This window comes from Paramisgurnus dabryanus, chromosome 8 (genome assembly GCF_030506205.2).
Source record: "Paramisgurnus dabryanus chromosome 8, PD_genome_1.1, whole genome shotgun sequence".
Taxonomy (NCBI): Eukaryota; Metazoa; Chordata; class Actinopteri; order Cypriniformes; family Cobitidae; genus Paramisgurnus; species Paramisgurnus dabryanus.
In genome coordinates this window covers 23,837,151-23,857,251 of record NC_133344.1, presented here as the reverse complement: position 1 = coordinate 23,857,251, position 20,101 = coordinate 23,837,151, and the positions used below count along the sequence as shown (strand labels likewise).

At 37.6% G+C, this 20,101-nt stretch overlaps 2 protein-coding genes across 3 annotated transcripts in view; one reads left to right on the top strand and one right to left on the bottom strand.

Moving 5' to 3' along the window:
- vps53 (VPS53 subunit of GARP complex) overlaps positions 1-14,043 on the bottom strand; it is a 28,474-nt gene extending 14,431 nt beyond the window's left edge. For both annotated transcript variants that reach the window (XM_065281078.1, XM_065281079.1), the window contains exons 1-7: positions 13,884-14,043; positions 13,251-13,331; positions 11,666-11,715; positions 11,525-11,591; positions 4,561-4,647; positions 4,138-4,253; positions 3,904-4,023 (exon numbers count right to left, since the gene is read on the bottom strand). In XM_065281078.1, the coding sequence (XP_065137150.1) occupies positions 3,904-4,023; positions 4,138-4,253; positions 4,561-4,647; positions 11,525-11,591; positions 11,666-11,715; positions 13,251-13,331; positions 13,884-13,970 (608 nt within the window). In that variant the 5' untranslated portion in view covers positions 13,971-14,043. The remainder of the gene's footprint in view (positions 1-3,903; positions 4,024-4,137; positions 4,254-4,560; positions 4,648-11,524; positions 11,592-11,665; positions 11,716-13,250; positions 13,332-13,883) is intronic.
- A 432-nt stretch (positions 14,044-14,475) lies between these two features.
- slc35f2l (info solute carrier family 35 member F2, like) lies at positions 14,476-19,641 on the top strand. The gene is made up of 8 exons (XM_065279972.2): positions 14,476-14,576; positions 14,679-14,854; positions 15,141-15,268; positions 15,366-15,525; positions 15,645-15,801; positions 15,891-15,943; positions 18,904-19,058; positions 19,188-19,641. The coding sequence occupies exons 1-8, from the start codon at positions 14,500-14,502 to the stop codon at positions 19,428-19,430; spliced, it is 1,149 nt and encodes a 382-aa protein (XP_065136044.1). The 5' UTR covers positions 14,476-14,499; the 3' UTR covers positions 19,431-19,641.
- Positions 19,642-20,101: the final 460 nt, after the last annotated feature.

Here is a 20,101-nt window from a genome sequence, read left to right as displayed (position 1 = left end):
ACCCACAATTTGATGAGTAAAAGATGCTCTTTTCATTTCTGGATCAGTTGTTGGCTCAAACCAGACTGCATACACGTGCCATCCAAAGTAAACAAGGAGATAGAATAAGAGAGTGAAAGGGATGGAGACACATGCGCTTGCCAGTCAGCTACCAGTCTGTCTGAACCGCAGCACATCCTTCAGCTGCTGTCCTTGATCAAACATCTTTGCCACACCTTTTAACCATCCAGACATATCCATTTAGAGTCAGTTAGGCTTGGAACCTAAACGTCCCATTTTTCCATATTTGTCCAGAACTAATATCCAATTAGACTGTACCGTCCCTTCCTCACTCCATAAATGAATTAAGATCAAGGTATAATCCTTCATCAACTCTAATCTTTAATTAAGCTCTAAATTATTATTAATTATTAATCTAATTAATCTCTAAAATCTAATTTTTTTCTAAACAGCATTTGATCTACAAATGCATTATATGCATTATCAAACAAAGGTCTTATGATGTAAACTCCTTCAGTCCTGACTACAGAGGCATTTAAAAGCAACCACGGATACATGCTTTTCCAGATAAACATGGAAAATGAAACTGGAACAATCAGAGGAATCGTTTTTCCACATCAAACACACCCTTCCTTGCCATCTGCTTATGAACCAATAGCTTAACCAAAGCATCCAAAATAAACAAGCAATGGGAAGCAGAGAATCACAAGGACTAAAGAGGCCTTCTTTCCTAACAAAAGGGCCCAGTCTCCGGGCCAGCAGGGGACGGGGATCGCACCACCCAGCCAGAGAGAGCTCCACCTCCTAGAAGGGCCTGAAAGAAAGAGCTGCTTTCCTCTGGGAGAAAAGGCCAAAGTGGAAAAAGTAAATAAAGAGACACTGTGGAACAGATTTCCTTCCTGCGCTGCATCTCTGGTAAACATAAACAGGATCCAAAGAGACTCAGCGCCACTGAATTACAACAGGCATTCAGTCATATAAACAACAGTGTCTGTTTATCACTGGGTCGGGTGATCTGATTTTAAGTGGTCAGATCAGACGGATCGCTGGTAGTAACAGGAGTCTTAAATGTGACCACTCATAATCTGATGTTGTTAAGGAGTAGGGCTGGGTATCGATTCAGATGTTCCAGATCGATTCAATATCGATTCAGAAGCAATAAATCGATTTGATTTCGATTCTCGGTTTGATTTTCGGTTCCGCTTCTAGGCTCGATTTCCAATTCTGATTCTCGGGGCGGTTTTATACTCGATTCAACTCAATGAATATAGATACTATGTTAATAAAAAAGAACAGTGAACAGAAGTTTACAAGTTGGTAATTAAAAAAAAAAGAAATTAAAAGCCACAACACTATCGTCATCGCCCTGCTTGCGAATTCTAAAATGCTTCCATACCTCTGACTTTTTATGTGAAGGTGGCATCAACGTCGACGAAGCACCTGAAACCGGCATTTTAATCACTGAATGAATGAATGACAGGCTTGCCTCTCGCTCCTTGGTAACATTGCGCAATGCAAAAAAAGGGGGTAACATCTAGTGGAGAGGACAAGTAATTACATTAATGTTAATCTTATGTTCAATGTTTACGAACATAAGGAGGGGAAATATATTCCATTTTAAAAACACAAATGGTTTGTGAGGTCCAAATGGTTATTGTAGTTCAGTACTAATTGAATTCTTTCCCCGTCATTGAAGAGTTATCTCGTCAATTAAGAGAAAACGCTTCCCTGCCAATGACAAGTTATTACGGCAATCCATATTTCCACTATTATCCACTAAGTAGCACTTTTACCCAACTTTTAAAAACTAAATCATCTACAGATCCAAAAGCAGAGTAAATACTATTTATGTTTTAATCTTCGTTGGGGATGAGATCTCTTAACAAAACGCTTAACAAAAATGCAATTTTCACAGCTTTTTGTTAAAATGTGGTATTTTTAAAGAAACCCACCTATATTTGAGAGGTGATATAAAAGAACAAAAACTGAAAATCGTATGAAACTTTTTTGTTTAAAATAAGAGGGTCTGTTCTTTTGTTTGATAAGATGTTTCATTTGATGGAAAATTTTCTGAAAAGCATTAAAGGCGCTCTAAGCGAATCTATAAGACGTCACTTTCTGTTGATGTTTGAACTGTTTTCAAACAAATGGAGCGTAGCTAACTCCTCCTCCTCCCCCTCCCTTCCTTGCTTTCATTAACGCGCCCAACCCCCACCCCCAAATCCTTCTTGTCGTTTATTGGCTGGAACACTTTGTTTTGTTTCGTGGTGCTAGGTTTGGCCACTGTGTGTTTATTGCAGTTTGTGGAGCCTGGGCTGTCTACAGAGACCGCGTTTTTTTTACAGTTTGATCAGCGGACAGGCAGCAAGCAGATAGTGAGGAGATGTTTGCTGCATGTAACAAAAAATGTTTTATGGTCTAAAACGCGTGAATTCGCTTAGAGCACCTTTAAACTTTTGTGAAAATCATAAAAGAGCGCTGGCTGGCAACTTTTTTTTAAACGTTGTCGGTGAAAGAGTTAAAGGCATAGTTCACCAAAAAATAAAAGCTCTGTCATTTACTCACCCTCAAGTTGTTACAAACCTGTATGCATGTCTTTAATCTGCTGAACACAAAGAATGATATTTCTAATCAAGCAGGAGCGCCACTGACTTTCATAGTAGGAAAAATTAATACTATGGAACTCAATGGTGCTCCAAAACTCGTTGGTTACAAACATTGCATAAAATGTCTTCCTTTGTTTTCAGCAGAACAAAGACATTTATAAAGGTTTATAATAACACAAGGGTGATTAAATTTTGACAGTCTTCATTTTTGGGTGAACTATCGCTTTAAAAGGCACAATAAGTAAATTTTCACATTAAAGTATATAAAACTACTAGCACAGTGTTATTTTTTTCATGTGTACTTGCGTTACGCTTTTTAAAAAATTCTACCCGTTTATAAAGTCGCCTGTCAATGGTGTTATGTCCGGTTATGCCTGGTTTTCAGCTATAGAAACCATATGTGTGTTTGACCTCATGTGGGACAAAGACATCAAGTATCGCAAAAGAAATTCGAAACCAGTACTCTGCCAATCATTAAAAAAAATAAGCTGATCAATCTAGACCGTGCCACATGCGAAAGTAGTAACGTCTAGCAAGCCGCTTTGTAGTGGCTTCACAGTGGGCTTACCAAGCGTGCCGCACAAGCCCTGAAAAGTGAAGCCAAAACGTCTCGATCGCCCCCCAGTGACTGGTCCCAGTATAGGTCATAAACCCCGCCTCCCCATGTTATTCAATGGGACTTGAGACCAACAAAAAATCTTTTTTCAGAAGCTGGTTTCTGTCATTTACTGTAGTTTTTATCACACTGATGTAAATTCAAGTGTTTGTTTTTAAAATAGGTTTGTGTTTAGTTAGTTATTTAATGATATAAAAACGGTGGGGTCACGTCATGATTAACAGCTGTGATATCGTGTGATATGCGCATTCTGCGAGAGCGAGGGCGGGGTCTTGATTTCGCAGCTTCACTTCCTGCTCACTACTGCGCATGACTGGTCCCGAAAACGCTACTGCGCAGACACAAGACCCAAGATGTCAGGGACCCAAGGACACTGGCGGCTTCACTTTTCACCAATGAAGAGAGCGAACAGGCGTCGTCCATCTTTTTTTACAGTCTATGGGGCTGTTTAGCAACCTCTAGTGGCAAAAATTATATAATGTGGCTTTAAACTGATTTTCAGATGTGTGTGCTTCACATATTAACTGCATGCTGTTATCAGATATTAACAAATTCACATGTATGTACAGAAGCACTGTAAGTTTGTTATTTTTGTTTAAGGCTACATGTAGTACCTGCAAAGTTAATTTTTTTTGTCTTAACACAAAGGTGGATTGATAGGATGAGTCAATGAGTCCTCACCTCTCTGAAAGTTGCCGTATCTGTGGGATGCCCATGTACTTTTGAAAGTGCTCCAGTACATTGACCACACCCTGAAGGAGGTTGGCCACCTCCCCATACTGCCTCTTTCGAGTCATAGCTCTGCAAAGAAACAAACAAATAAACAAACAAGGTGCACGACTACTACTAACCAAAAGCACTTAACCAGCAGCAACTACTGATTACGCTTGGGTCATAAATCTAGTCTACACATACTCGAGAGAGTCCACACCGCCGGCCAGCATGTGCAGGTGATTGAGGGTAGTTATAGAGGTTGTCAGGTGACGCTTTGCATGGTCCAACTGCTTGATGTCCCGTGTGATCTCCTTGACCTGGAGGAGAGCAACGTTTTAGTTACCTTGTTATGTTTAGAATGAGGACAAAGTTTCGCTATTGTTCCCCATCTCATACTGCAAGCCAATCCCTGCCCTTCCTCTGACCTGCACTGCATTACTTTCACAGATGGCCACTACATTAGCATGGACTCCAAGAGAGCTGTGGATAAAACCACAGGATGTCACAGTGCCTTAGTTACCCACCCTGCTAGGTTTAGGGTGGGGGTGAACGGTTATTTACTGTGGGTCGACTTTCAGGCCTTAAACGACTAGGCTCCTGTCTGGAGGGCTTATTTTTACTCACCATTTGCTCCGATTTCTCCGCTTTGTCTTTGATGTCTTTGATTTTGCCAAAGAGCTGCTGGATGGCTTTCTGCGCCTCCTCCAGCGCCTGGAAGAAAAGACAAAGATCTAAAATGACCCAAAAGGCACGGCAGTAGCATTACAGCTGGCTGTCAGGGCCAATGTTTTCCGAGTCTGCTGTATCAGCAACCCGAAGTTCACTGGCATGAGTTGAGTTTATGTTGGGTTAGGTTCATATCTTTTAAACTTGTTGATTAGAAAAACATACTCTTTACCTAAATCCCTGCTCCACATCAAAAGCAATTATTAATTGAGCTCATATTTAATAGAAAAACACAAGCCGGATCCAAGGTTGAACTGAGATGAAGATTTAATGTACATGCTAACTGCCTGGCCTCCTGACCCTATATTATTTTTAGTGGGAAGATGTATGTGCTTCAGATGGGTGGGGACCTAACCGCACAGCCTGTTGAAACCATTGCATTTTACTCTACATTCTTGTTGGCCAATCGGATGCACTCTTGGCCCTTTCACATGTTCCCCACCTGATCCCACCACTTCACAAGGTTCCTGATGGGGTCCGATTTTCCCGGTCAGAGAGTCACAGCCAATGGCATATCTCTCAAACAGGCAGTGTATGGACTACGACTATGCATAATTGCTACCATGCAGTTTTATTGCACTAGATGAGTGGGAACACTGGCTGCTGCCAATGTAAGAAAGATGTGCCTGTGCGAAAAGTGAAGAGACTTTGGACGACTCCCTTCCTTCTCTCTTTCACAGGCAGATGGAATGCTAACAGCCGGCACCAGCTGCCCCCTGGAATTTACCACTTTTACAAGTCTCCTCAAAAACACAGAGACACTCTCTAAGTTTCACACACAGACACAGTGTTGAAAACGACGCATCCCTCTTTGAAAAGGTAATCTTCGAATTGCACTATTGTGAGAATTGTCCAAGGTCATGCCAAGACTTCGGATCAGGAAGTCCTCGATCTCAGGCCACATCTTCTCAGGCTGGCCTCCAGCTGAAAGATTCACTTTAAATGAGAGGAAGCAGGTTTCTGAGGTTGTAAGTACTGCTTGTTGGAGGACGGTCCTGGATCTCCTTATCTCCTGATACTCTCTGATCGGAGAGTTTATTTGGCTCTGGCAGGAAGCGGAGCAGCTGCCACGCATGTGGACTCTATTTGCAGTTTGGGATGTTTTTCCCCACATGGTTTAGGACGACGCATCTTGGAATGCCTGCTACATTTCCCTACAGTGTAAAAAAATCAACTACACAATGCTGTAGAAGCTTTGAGAAAGATGGTGAATGAAAACATGTCGATCATAAGGACAGTTAAATGGCTGTTGACAGGCAGGAATGAGACTGTATGATTATTTCCTCTGTGATTATGATGTCAATCACGTACAGCATTCCACACGTGCACAATTGCTGATTATCCTACTGATTATCTTGGATATAATTGTTTCCTAAAAGGCAGGAGAGAGATAGTGAAGTTAAAAGCCTGGTTGTCCCCTTCTAAACTTAACCCTTTGTTGCACAGTGTTCACTCAGGGTTACCAATTTTCTTGAATTTGTACATACTGGACACATCATTAATGTCACTGAGGCAGTACCCTTTAAAAAGGTACTAATATTAGGTACAGATATGTATAGATTTGGTACCAATATGTGCCATTAAGAATAAAATACTAATATGAACTGGGTGGTTTCCCAGACAGGGTGTAGATTAATCCAGGACTAGCCCTAGTTATATTAGGACATTAAAGTCGTTTTTAAAAACAACCCTTAAAAAAACAATACTGGTGTGCATCTTAAGACAAAAAAAATGGCACTGATATATTTTAAGATACTGTATGTCAGGACAAGGTGTTTTAAAATATAAAGGCAGCTCAAACATGCATTTTAGTCTGGGTAAGGCCTGTCCAGGAAACCGCCCCATATGTGCAAAAATCTACTTTTTGAAAAAGGGGACAGTCAATGGGTACATATCCTGACTAGGGGTGCTGCGATATATCGGCCGATGATGCTTGCTATGCTTCTCAATGAATTACGGTGAAATGACGCTACATCCAAAAGCCAGAGGGCGCTCTCTCGTGCAAAAACTCAATATGCACTGCAGACAAAGAACCATAAACATGCAGCTATGACACGCAGCTCCAGGAAATGGCTTAAGGATATATTTATACTGCTGTTCTTCAAACCTTTTCAGGTATTTTCATGATAATAAAGAATATGTAGAATCAGAGGGCGGCTGGTGCTAAAAAAAACTTGAAATTAAACTTTTAGTGTAGCAATGCAGGACTGTAAATAGTCGTTTATCAAGTGATGAATATCATTACTGCTTAGCTAAAATGCTGAAAATGTTACTGTTGAAGTCAACTAAAGCATGAAATAAATGTACTATAAATCTATTAAATCTGAGTATAATGTGAGTTTATTATCTGTAATGAACTAATCAAGGTACAGTAATCATTCACACACACACACACACACACACACACACACACACACACACCAGAGTTTGTGTTAGACTTTTTCACTTTAAAGCAACACTATGTAGTTTTTTTACCTTTAAATAATGTCTCTAAAATTATTTCAGTGATAGAACAACTTTTAACTGGACAAATTGTACCGTTGCTGCAACCTGAGCAGCCTCCTAGCTGCTACAAGCACACTCTGAAAGTGGCGGTGGAGGGTAGGAAACACAGCCCTGCCCCCCCCCCCCCCCCCTGCCTGCAGAAGAGTGTCTGATACCAGGCACTGTTGCGTTTTTCAACCACATGGGGGAGCTGTAAGTCATTTTTACATGGAATCTACATAGTGTTGCTTTAAAAAAAATCCCGTCATAGTCAATTATCCATCATGTTTTAATGATAATAATTGTTTTTGTTCACCTGTTTATTACAAGATGAGCATTCAATTTTAAATGTGTTTATTAATTTGTGAAGAGAACAAATAAACAGAGACCATGCATCACTTTTCATGTTTAACATCATATGAAGCAGATTATGAATATTTTTTTTTTTGCAGTGATAGACAGCTATAAAACGCACAAACTGTGTGCTGAAAAGGCAAATATGAACAAATCAAGCAACAGACGTGTAAAAATCTGAATTGAATTAACCTCACAACACTGTGTATCTGAAACCATCTTTTGTAATAAACGCATGAAGGCAGATAAATGCAGACTCTTGTCATTAGATTTTGTGTTTTTACCTCAGATAGACGACGACTTACAGTTTTTGTTCTGGAGGATGATCTCGTGCATTACACTTCGGTTAATCCTTTATTTATTCTTCTACTAAACGTCTTGTAAAGGTTGATTTTGTAAGCATAAAATCATATTTTCTTTCATCTCAAGGTATTTTCCTTGCTTTCACTGATCAGTACTGTATCTAGCAGTTACATGTCAATCTGCAACGCGGTTATGAGACTTTGAGAACGATGCAATCACATGAGGTCAAAGACATAAAAACAATATTGATTTGCTTACAACATAAGTGGGAGGGTTTGGGGCACACAGTCCTGCGCCCCAGCGCGGATCCAAAACTAGCCAATTAGAGCTCAGCCTCAGGTCACATGTTTTTACCCTTTTTACAAACCTACATAGACACTTGTTAGGGGTGCGCCCCAGACACACAAACATGACACACACACAATAAACTCAGTTTTGATTTTTACTTTTTTTTAAATAAATGATAACATGACTAACAGTCAAATAGTACCACTTAACAATTTTATGTTGTATTAATTTTAGGGCTGTCAAAAGATTAATCGCGATTAATCGCATCCAAAATAAAAGTTTGTGTTTACATAACATATGTGTGTGTACTGTGTATAATTATTATTTATATATAAAAACACACCCAATCATGTATATATTTAAGAAAAAATTGTTATATTTATATATAATATAAATTATAGAAATTTATATACAGTACACACACATATGCTATGTAAACACAAACTTTTATGTTGGATGCGATTAATCGCGATTTATCTTTTGACAGCCCTAATTAATTTGCATTATATATTTAACTTTTTGTAACGTGTTAAAGTAGCTTTCTTCTCTGGCCACTTTAAGGGGGGCAGCGCCCCCTATTGTCCAGCCGCCACTGTCTATAATGATTTTGTTTGCAGAGTGTTGCGTTTTCAAATGCATGTTATAAACGACTCAAACTAACAGTGATTTCAGATCGATAAGGACCTACTGATTAAAAGCTGTAGTACATGAAATAGCTGTGAATAATATCGGCTGTGCGTTTCAGAATAGTTATCGTATTTTTAGTGTATTATTAGTGTATATCTGCATTTATCGGAGCACCCCTAATTCTGACCATATTTTCTGACAGTGTAAAGCATTTAAGAAAGTTTTTTAAGTTCTTTGTACGCATTTCCTGTGCATATGACATGACTTTTATATTACATGACAATAAAGTGGTTCATTATGACAAGAAGACTTTAATTTAAGAAATGTGAACCAGACTGTGAATTATTATACTCTTATTATGAGATTAGGAGCATCAAAGTTTGATGTCACTTATTGCCTTCACTTTAAATCCAGTCTTTGACATGACCTTACTTAGTCAATTTTAAAGATATCAAGGTTATTTTTTTCACAGAATGTTCTTTATGTAAGATGATTTTATGTAGAAAACAGTAAGTCACAAAAAAGACTGCAGCAAAAGATTAAAACATCTCTAAAGAGAAAGACAAATGTAATGAATCAATCTATAAGGACTGATACATGCAGTAAACCTTCCATCCTGTGTTTAGATTAAATATTTATACTACATTCTTAAGGAGGATCCTTCTTGGCATTCCTAATAAGCAACTCCAGACGCCAAAAACTACATGAGACATCCTGATCCCATCTGGCTCCCTGACAGCTATAAACTCTCATCTGAATGCTCCGTCTTGGATCACAACACGGCAAAGTTTTTATATGGAACTTTCTGCGGCATATATGGAAAATATACATTTATGCGAGACGTAAGGAATAGCGAAGGGAGAGACTCACCAAATCTGCACTAAATGCTTTGACCTATTAATGACTTTCCTTTCAAGTTTCCCTGCATTGTGAAGTGCTTTCCACTTCAGAAAAAATATATAATAGGTTGTTGTCAGTGAGTTAACAATGTTGTGGAATAGCCATTTCCTCACACTGTAATTGATCTGATAAGCCGAAATTTTTTCCTTTTAGGAAAATTGAATACTTGACTATATTTTCTAGCTGACAAACCACGCCGTATATATAAACAGTGATGAGCAAATCTGATTTTTAGAGCAAAAGAGTAAATATACGCAGCAGGCCAAAAGAGGAGTTTTTGGACCAAAGGGATTTAAACAGCGTGAACATCTGTCGATTGTCTGGCCTTAAAAAACTACATATCAGGTCCTTAGCTTCATCCACACTTCAAAGGCTCAGTCTTAGATAAGACTTACTGAAATGCCCAGTTTAACTTTGGCAATTTCTGCATCAGACGAGTACCTGAAAATACTCTCAGGACATACGCACATCCTTCCACACGACTCGTCCAGACAGCTAGAAATGTCATCAAGCAGACCCCAGAGATCCCGTTCCAGACGGGGATGTCTCCATCTCGCTGATAAATACTGCACAGACTAAACAAAAAATTGCTGCAGTGGGTCTTTCCAGTCCACTCCCCCCATCTCCACCATCACTCCCAGCCTGGAGATACATGTGTAATCCACACCTTCCAGTCGTTCCATCTGTTGAACGGATTTTCCTCTACTCCGTGGAAACATCTTAAAAGGTTACAGCCATAAGACTCGCGACCCCGCGTTCATGGCGATCGGTTCATGCACAATCACTTTCCATGTGAAGTGCATGATGGGTAATTCAGGGCCAGCTGACCCTACTCGCAGGTCTGAGCCATGCTCCCCGCTCTACATCTCAATCAAGGGTCGCATTTCACCTCAAGCCTGCCGTGCTGATTAGGAACAGATCTGTGTTGAATCAATGTTTCCAAACCTAATCCAAGGAATAGCAAAACACCAAACCACAACGTGGAATGGAATTGCTGCTGAGAAAAGGAAAATTCGGGGGAAAAAGGCACCTTCTTTTCCAGGAAGTGACAGCATTTGGGACTGGAAATGTGATGGCTGTTACTTCCAGATTTGTGAGGTGGAAGAGATGCACAGGCTGGCCGAAGTGTTAAATGTCAAATTAAAGTGAAGACCGGTTTACCTCAGGAAAACAGTCAAGTGCTAATGTTGCACTTACAACTATAATTATTTAGTCATAGAGTACCAAAACTCAAAATAACCGAGGAAACACACTGAGACCAAAAGGAATCCCCCTTCATAGCTTTTGGGTCGGCGTGAAGCTTGTTTCACAAAAATGCTTGTACACGCTGGATCCAAAGACTCCCAAAAAGCCAAATACGAAAAAAATATTGAACCCACTTTGATTTACTTTAAAGCAATTATAGGGCCACACAATAAATAATTTTTTTTATTAATTGTCAGTGTATTACTGTAACTAGATCTTAATAAACTAAAGGACAACTTTAAATAACTTGTAGGATGCCATATGGATGGACTGGACTGAAATTCCTAAAGTTTATGAAAAAAAGAGCTGTTGTGTGTATTAAACTAGACTTGAAGGATTCACTTGAGTTATGATTCATTTATTAAGGGCGGAGTGCACGATTTCTGAAAAACGCTTTGGAAAAGGGAGTCGGGCCGACTACCAAAACACACTTCCAATCAGCAGTAAGGTGCGTGTCTACTAAACAACATCGTTGCCTGGGTTGCATATGTGTGAGTCGGGTCTATCAAAAGAAGGTCCAGATTCTATTGGGGTAGGGGCGTGTTTGTTTAGGTGATTTCAATGTGAACATTGGCTTTCAGAGATCATGGCCTGTAAGTCTTAACAGAACAGGTGATCACGCATCGATATAACGCAGTAAATAATTAACTTAATGACTTACCTGTCTGCCATCCTGTCCCACATTAGTCTGCCCCCTCACCACTGTCCTGATGTTGTCATCCAACCGTCTACAAAAACCAACAACAATTAAAGGAACTATTAGCATCTCTTATGTAAAAACAGTATACAGTCTAAAACTCACCTGATTTTAAGCCGTATGTTATTCACCACATCATCTATATTCGCCAATGACTATAAAAAAACATAAAAATCATAATTCTTATTACACAATCATTCTTCTCAATCATTACAACTTTATATTCTCAATATGAAATGAGTAACTCTGATTACAGAGAGAAAGTAGCGCTCTCTAGTGGTCAACAGAGAGCAAAGACATTGGATCACTTATATTATATTATATTATATTATATTATATTCATAATTATTATATTTCTGCATTTTAGAATAACATATACATATATAAAGCATAATAAAATATAGATGAGTATTTAATAAACTCGTTGAAACTAATAAATGCATTGCAAAAAAATGATTTTCAAGGAGAAAATGTGTGTGTTTTTGTCTTGTTTTCAATAAAAATATCAGTATAAAGATTGTTGCCAGATTGGCATCAGAAGCATGCTACAGACATGATTGGCTTTGTTTGGAGTAATTTTCAGTGCCGTAATACAGCTGCTTGAAAATTAAGATTTATTCTATATAAGAAATCTGTGAGAAAATGCCCAACACTGGATAAAATGATTTTCAAGAAAAAAAAATTCTTAGTATTTTTGTCTTGTTTTCAGTAAAAATATCTAAAAATTCTTAAATTAAGATGCTTTTTCTTGTTGAGCAAAATGACCCAAGAAAATAAGTCTAGTTTTTAGACCAAAAATATCAAATTTAAGTGATTTTTATGCATAAAACAAGCAAAAAAATCTGCAAATGGGGTAAGCTAATTTTTCTTGAATTTAGTGTTTAAGAAAAATATTCAATTTTTTTTGCAGATTTCTTATATAGAATAAATTTTAATTTGCAAGCAGCTGTATCACGGCACTGAAAATTACTCAACTGGCAACAATCTTTATACTGATATTTTTACTAAAAATAAGACAAACACACTAAAAATGTTTTTTTCTTGAAAATCATTTTTTTGCAATGCAAGTATTAGTTTCAACGAGTTTATTAAATAGTCATCTTTATTTTATTATGCTTTATATATGTATGTGTTATTCTAAAATGCAGAAATATAATAATTAAGAATATATAATATAATATAATATAATATAATATAATATAATATAATATAATATAATATAATATTGAGCAAGTGATCCTATGTCTTTGCTCTCTGTGATAATTATTGTAATTATGTTATGACTAAAAAAAATCTAAAATAAATAAAGGTAAACTGTTTTCTGTTAGCAGCTCTATTAGCCACCTCTTGCCTAGAATTGCAATAATTTTCTATAGGCATTTTATTAAGCAGCTTGTAGATGTATTACCCTAGGATGTTTTTCAAACAGTGCAAACTTTATTTTTGATATAAGAAACATCTCAGTTAATTAATCCTTATCATTTAAATGATATATTTCCCCAAACATCATCACTCTATCAATGTGCACTGGCTTTGTTATGGTGACCTACAGATAAAGACACAGACCATCTGTAACATAAATGGCCACACTATTAATGCTCAGCACTTTCTCAAATGCACAAAATGACTCAGAAAAACTGCTTTTTGTTTTGATCATTATGCATACAGTATCATTTAGTTCAAAATTCACCTGTTCTGTTGGGAACAAGGTATTAATGTATTCAACAGCATTGAAATCAGCTCGATCCAAGGGGTCTTGGCTGGGGAAAACCTGAAAAAAAAACAGAAGGCTCAGGTACTTCAAGGTTTTTAAATGTCTGTCTGTCTGTCAACACCTGAATAAATGAATCAAGATTATCAGCTGTATTATAAATTAGCAAGATTATAGAAGACATAACCATTACAAATACATTTGCACATCCCCTGTTTCTTTACAGTATTCTGTCCCTGGGCTCTCAGGATAACACTCGGGCGTTTAAATGTTATGATGACTAACATAGCGATAATTAATTAAAATTGTATGTCTTCATGTACGTCAAGGTGTTTTTTTACCTGTCCAGACACCTTCCTATCACATAGCAAGCTAGCAATAACAAATCTGCATTTTCTGTTCAGAACTGCCTGTTTAATCGCGATGCGTTTTGACAACAACCATTCACAAAAAATGAAAATAAATAAATAAGCAAAACATAAATAAAACATTTTATTCGCGATCTGTCAAACTGCTGTTAGGATCTGAGGAGGGGACGACAGCAACAGCTGATAGCTTGTCTGCGCTGACTGGCCATTACAAATGGACTTAAAACTAAATAAACATCGTTACCTGCTCAATTGCCAACTGCACTTCTGGAGTAAGGTGTAATATCGCCTCCAAATCTTCCACAAACTCTAATTCTTCATCTTCCATCATTATGGACGGTAAAGAGTTGATTTATTTCCCTGTATCCGGTGCTGCTGACGTGAATACTTCTTTACCTGTGACGATGTGCAGGGACATGTGATTTATTAGCGCCCTCTATCGCACTGGAGAGTCAGTCAACACAAGCATTGAATGATCTTAGTCGTTGGGTTTGATTATGGCAATCATTAGCATAAAGAGTTTGTCTGATTACGAAGAAGTATGATAATTTACATTCTTAAAATAAGATCAGTTTTTAAAAGCTTTTTTTATTGCTTATATCTTCGTTGCCCATACATCTGTGCTACATTTGTTTGTGTTTGTATGGCCATTTGGAGTACACACATTTATTCTAGACATGGTTTGAAATGTGACCTCTGTTCGCTAGCACTTCAGCTTAAAGATCAAGATTATCATAACTGTCAGGGCACCAAGACCCTGGCTGCTTTGTACTTTGTTTCTCAGATTGTAAATTATTAATCTTGTTACTCACTGAAATTACTTCTCAAAGCTCTCAGAAATAAATGACACGGGACAGAAGATGCCTCAAGGGTGCTTAAACACTCTCTGGTCTGAAATGAGAGAGGGGTTGCCAAAGGCGAAAGATATTTTCACATGGTGAGTGAATGCAACATTACATACCGCATGTCACATCTTACACTGTATGTACCACAAGTCAAACCGTATACAGCCAATGTTCACAGTCTGTCTTAATCACAGGCAACTTTTCAAGATTCTGCTTATGGGACAAAGCCTCTCAGCAATGATTTGTGGAACTGCGGTAACATCTCAGTATCTGGCTACCATTTACTACATGAATGCACCCATGCTCCAGAGCTTTATCAACTACACCCTTCTTTGCATCACATATACCGTAGCATTGATGTTCAGGAAAGGTATGTTTAAAAAAGAACTAAAAGTTTATATTTTCTGTGAACACATTTGTCTGCCTCTCTCTCACTCATTATGTAATTGCCTCTCTAAGATTAATCGCTTTGTTATTCACTTTTGGATAACTATCTTTGGATAAAAATGTAGGCCTAAATGTATGTGAATGAATTCATCAGAATTGTCATTTACTTATCTCAGTAGTATCTGTAACCAATTCTGTTCTTTGTGTATTATATGATTTAAAAAAAAACTGTGGCATGTAATTTTCTGAATATCTCTCTTTTAATGTAGGTGATGGCAATATTTTGCAGATATTAAAGACTAAATGGTGGAAATATTTATTGTTGGGACTCATAGATGTGGAGGCAAATTATGCAGTTGTGAAAGCATACCAGTACACTACATTAACCAGCATACAGGTGGCCACTCTTTATCACTAAATAAATGTCTGTATTAACTTGCAAGTATATTTTGTTGCAAGTATATATCTAACTGTTCTTATTCACTGTATTTCAGCTTCTGGACTGCTTTGTTATCCCAGTTCTGATGATCTTATCCTGGTTCATTTTAAAGACCCGCTATAAGGCCATTCACTATGTGTCTGTGTGCGTTTGTCTGGCTGGTGTGGGAGCCATGGTCGGAGCTGACATCCTCAGTGGTCAGGACCAGGGATCTTGTAAGCAAGCAGCTTGAAAGGCCAGCATCATATCAAATAATGTTTTTTTAGCACTGCTGTCTTTAGAGCATAGCATGTAATGTGTAAAACCACAACATTATTCATTTCTGTCTTAACAGCAAGTCACATTCTTCTTGGAGACGGTCTGATTCTTATCAGTTCTACTCTGTATGCCATTTCGAATGTGTGCCAGGAGTACACAGTGAAGAATTTGAGCAGGGTTGAGTTTCTGGGCATGGTGGGTCTCTTTGGAACCATCATCAGTGGAATTCAGCTGTAAGATGTGTTGGGTTGTTAATCACAGCAGGTGTATTTATCTGCAGTACACTCAGTATATGGTATATAATGCTCTTCTTCTTTTGCAGAGGCATTGTTGAACATATAAACGTGTCTAAAATTCAATGGACATGGGAAATCGGTAAAGTATGCCAAATTATTTATTTGCAGTTATTACATGGCTCATTGGAATGCTTGACTTTAATTGGCCAGTAGTGACATTTGTAGGTTTATTATGCCCAGATAACAAACGCTCAAAAAAATTAATAACACACGGTAACCCGGATGCTGCAAATCATTTAGACAGGTACAGTTTAATATCACACAAAATTTTATATAAATATGTATTTTAATAACAAACAGTATATGACATTACAAATGATTAAACCAAATAGTGTGTTTGTGACATTTGAACATCTTGTCTTATTTTAAAACTGAAAATAAACGTGTTTTCCTGGCAGAAGGTCTGCATTTGTTAAAAGTGAGCAAATAAAACATTTAAATCAAATTTTAACGTTCCTTACCCTACTTATGAGGTTTTAGCCATGTAATAAGCGGGATAATGTACAGGCAGCAGGTTCCCAAATAGCATGCCATCATTATAACTATGTTAAAAAGTTTGATTTTTAAACGTTAATCCCATTTAATTAATATCATGTTTGCACCCTCAATTAATATTATGGTGATCAGTGTTTGCCTTAGTGGGCTCCTTGACTCTTGTGTTTTAATGTTAAAGAGCACCTAGGGTCCGATTCACGATTTTAAATTTCCTTTGTTGTGTAAGTGTGTATTAGTATGTTAACGATATGCAAAAGGTACAAACACCGAAGTAAACCATGAAGGAGATATCGTCTCCAACATAAATCTCTTGTCTTTGACTACAACAAACACACAGATTGTAGGCAACAGTTTACTTCCTGGGCCTGTTGACATGGACAAGACCGACATTATCATAATTCTGCCGTTTTGGAGTCAGCCTGTAAGTTAACTTCTAGCATTGCATTGTGAGCAAATCTTTCAAACATGGTAAGGAGTGTCACATTTCCGGATGACGTGAGAGGTATTCAGACCAAACAAAATGTACAGATAAGTTGGCCACTCAGGGAAACAGCACTATTCAGATCAATGAGCTTTGTACAAAATCAGTGCGTTTCAGGAATACAGAGAAATCTGGAGCTACAAAAATTTAAGATATGTGGAAAATAATGTTTTTTTTAACCATTAACCACACAAACATATTGCATTATACCAAATACACAAAATAACATTGTTTTTAGCAATGAAATAGGTGCACTTTAAGTTTTCTTTGGCTGTTGAAGCAGTGTTTTAAAATACATCTGCTTTTGCAAAGAAAACTAAGATTCAACATGGTGCCAAAGCCATCTGACATCATAAATCAGTCTATGAAACTCATCAGTAGTGACAATTAAAGGAACAGTATGTAAGAAATGTATATCAATTAATCATAAAATGGCCCTGATATGTCACTAGACATTAAGAAATCATTTTCATTTCAAATACTTATATCACTCACAATAGTGGTCTGGATAGGATATTGTCATTTAAAAAGTGGAGTTGCAGCCCTCAACTGATGTTTATGTTGTCATTTTGTGTATTGGCCACCAGCTGTGTGATTGCAGTACCAGTTTTAGCCACAAGTTTTGTGATTGCAATACCAGTTTTGGCCACAATTCTACATACTGTTCCTTTAATAAAAGAAAGCTTCATGCTGCAATGCATGCTGGGTATCAACATAGTACCATAGACAGTAAAAGAAATGGACACAGCGACCCCATTGGATTCAACGGAGACAAGTGAAGTCAATTAGAAGCACGCACTTCCTGGGTGTCGAGCGTACTGCGCAGACTCAAACTGAGCTCAATGACGTGGATGTCACGTGAGCAACCTGCCTGACAATTGTAAGTCTTCTAATAGCCGTGCGACGGGAAATCTGAATCACCTACTGAATCTTGCAGAGACGGCGAGCGGGAACAGGAGCACATTTTGGTTAGTATTTTGATTAATAATCTCCCTTGACTTTATGCCTTCACGTCCACCCGATTGCCTCATAGTCAGTAAAAGATTGCCTGTGAGCTTCTCTCCCAGTCCATACGGTAATTTCTCTACTGTGCGACAGAAAGTCGCAGGTTATGACGCAATCGTTAGCCTATTTTTACAAAAACTGCTTCTACTGGGACATAACGTAAGATACATGGTAATGGAGCCTTTTATACATTTTCATGTTTCTTTAGAAATAATTAATGGACAAATGGAGTCTTTAAACGCCTCAGATGTAAAGTTATTCGCTGTCAAAGTGACGCCAAAATGAATGGGAGTCAATGGGATGCTAACAGCAGATGGGTGTTCGCTAAGCAATGGCGGCGTCCAGGGAAGCTTCAATAAAATATGAAACCCTGCCCCCCTGCATAGTACTAAACTAATCCATGACTCCCAGTGTGCATTGCAGTTGAATTAGTTTGATGTTTTTCACCAATGTTGAGATTTGTAGGATGAGTGATGATGTCTGAATGTGTCAGTTATGTTTCGGTTTTCTTTGTCAGTGCATTTACAAACCAGAACAATTATAACAGTTACAAAATGATCAAATTTAGCATGTCAAGCAGCTTAATTTTACCTCATCTTGACGTTTTCGTAAAAAAACAGCAAACTTCAACTTAACTTTGAAACACATTTTTCTTTTTCAATGCACACGTGTTTCTACTTAAACACATGAAGAAAGAAAAGAAAGATTTAACTTTGCAAAAATCAAGAGTCAAGCACCTAACTAAAGCAAACATTGATCACCATAATGGTGGTTTATTGAATTCTCAATATTTTTTCAATATTTATGAAGGGTGCAAACGTGATATTAATTCACTGGGATTAATGTTGACAAATTAACCATTTTTAACATAATTTCAATGGTTGCTTGCTATCTGGGTGGTTATAACGAAACAAGCAAGACTGCTTTGGGGCATATTTATGCAATAACAACCGGCTGCCTACACGTTATCCCTTACTTAAACAGGTCAGTGACATACAGAAGTTGTACTCATCAAACATTTTAAAACTTTATAAAGATGTGCTTCTTCCTCTCCTCAGCTCTTGTCTTGGCTGGATACTCACTATGCATGTATGGCTTTTATAGCATGATGCCTGTGGCAATAGAGCTGTCCAGCGCCACAGCGGTCAATCTCTCCCTGCTCACTGGAGACATCTTCAGCCTCTTTTTTGGAATCTTTTTGTTTCAATATAATGTAAGTAAAACTTTATTTACATAGCCTACTAGATAGAAAGTGAGGACAGTTATTTCAACATAGGTCTCTCGAATGTGCTGCCTAACTCATGATGTGCATCTTCTCACCTTCTGTTTTCATCTTCCTCAGTTTTCCGGACTATATGTTGTATCACTGGTGGTGATCCTATTTGGTTTCATAGCGTTCAATGTTGTCCCAGTGTCTTATCTGGAAGGATCTGACAATCCCTCCACTGGGCCTGATAATGGAAACACTCGGGACTGTGTGGATGAGATGACCTGTGAACAAACAGATCTTGAGAGAGATCAGATCAAAAACAGGCCTGATGAAATACAATCAGCGTGTGTCGTTATAAACAGTTCTAAAATGTAGTATAGCTTTAAAAAATTCTGTACATAAACCTGAAAACAGGCCATAGAGATTTTTTTTTTATAGTTTATTTATCCTTATAAATTACCAGCGGTCTTTTACGATCTAACAATGGTGTTTTGTTTCGAGGATGGATTGTTTCACTGCATTTTGTTTTATTAGCTAAATTACATCATTAGTGTTATTCATCTAACATTATTGTTATAGTAGATGTGTGGATGCCAACTGATATAGCTACTGATAGTAGAGTGAAATGTTTGGTGAAATCTAATCCCTAATAAAACACAATTTGTTGTTCTATTTTAAACTGATAAGTAAAGTAGACTTTCCCATACAAGATTACGTATCGTGATGTTTGTTTGAGGCGAGTGTCATTGGTCTTGAAGATACAAAATCATTCACTGAAATGTTCTTTATTATCATCACATTTATAAACATCATCAATATATAATCAATATATCTCCTTTTCTTAGATGTGAAGTATTACACACATAAACATTTGGTGACCTAATATCCATGCGTGATACTTACCAAACACTCTCTGTTGAATACAGCCCTACACTCAGAAATAAAGGTAAAAAAGTTGTCATTAGGACGGTACCATTTTGGTATGTACCACATGCATGTACCTCTTACAAACCAATTTGTACTTTTATGATAGCAATACGCACCTT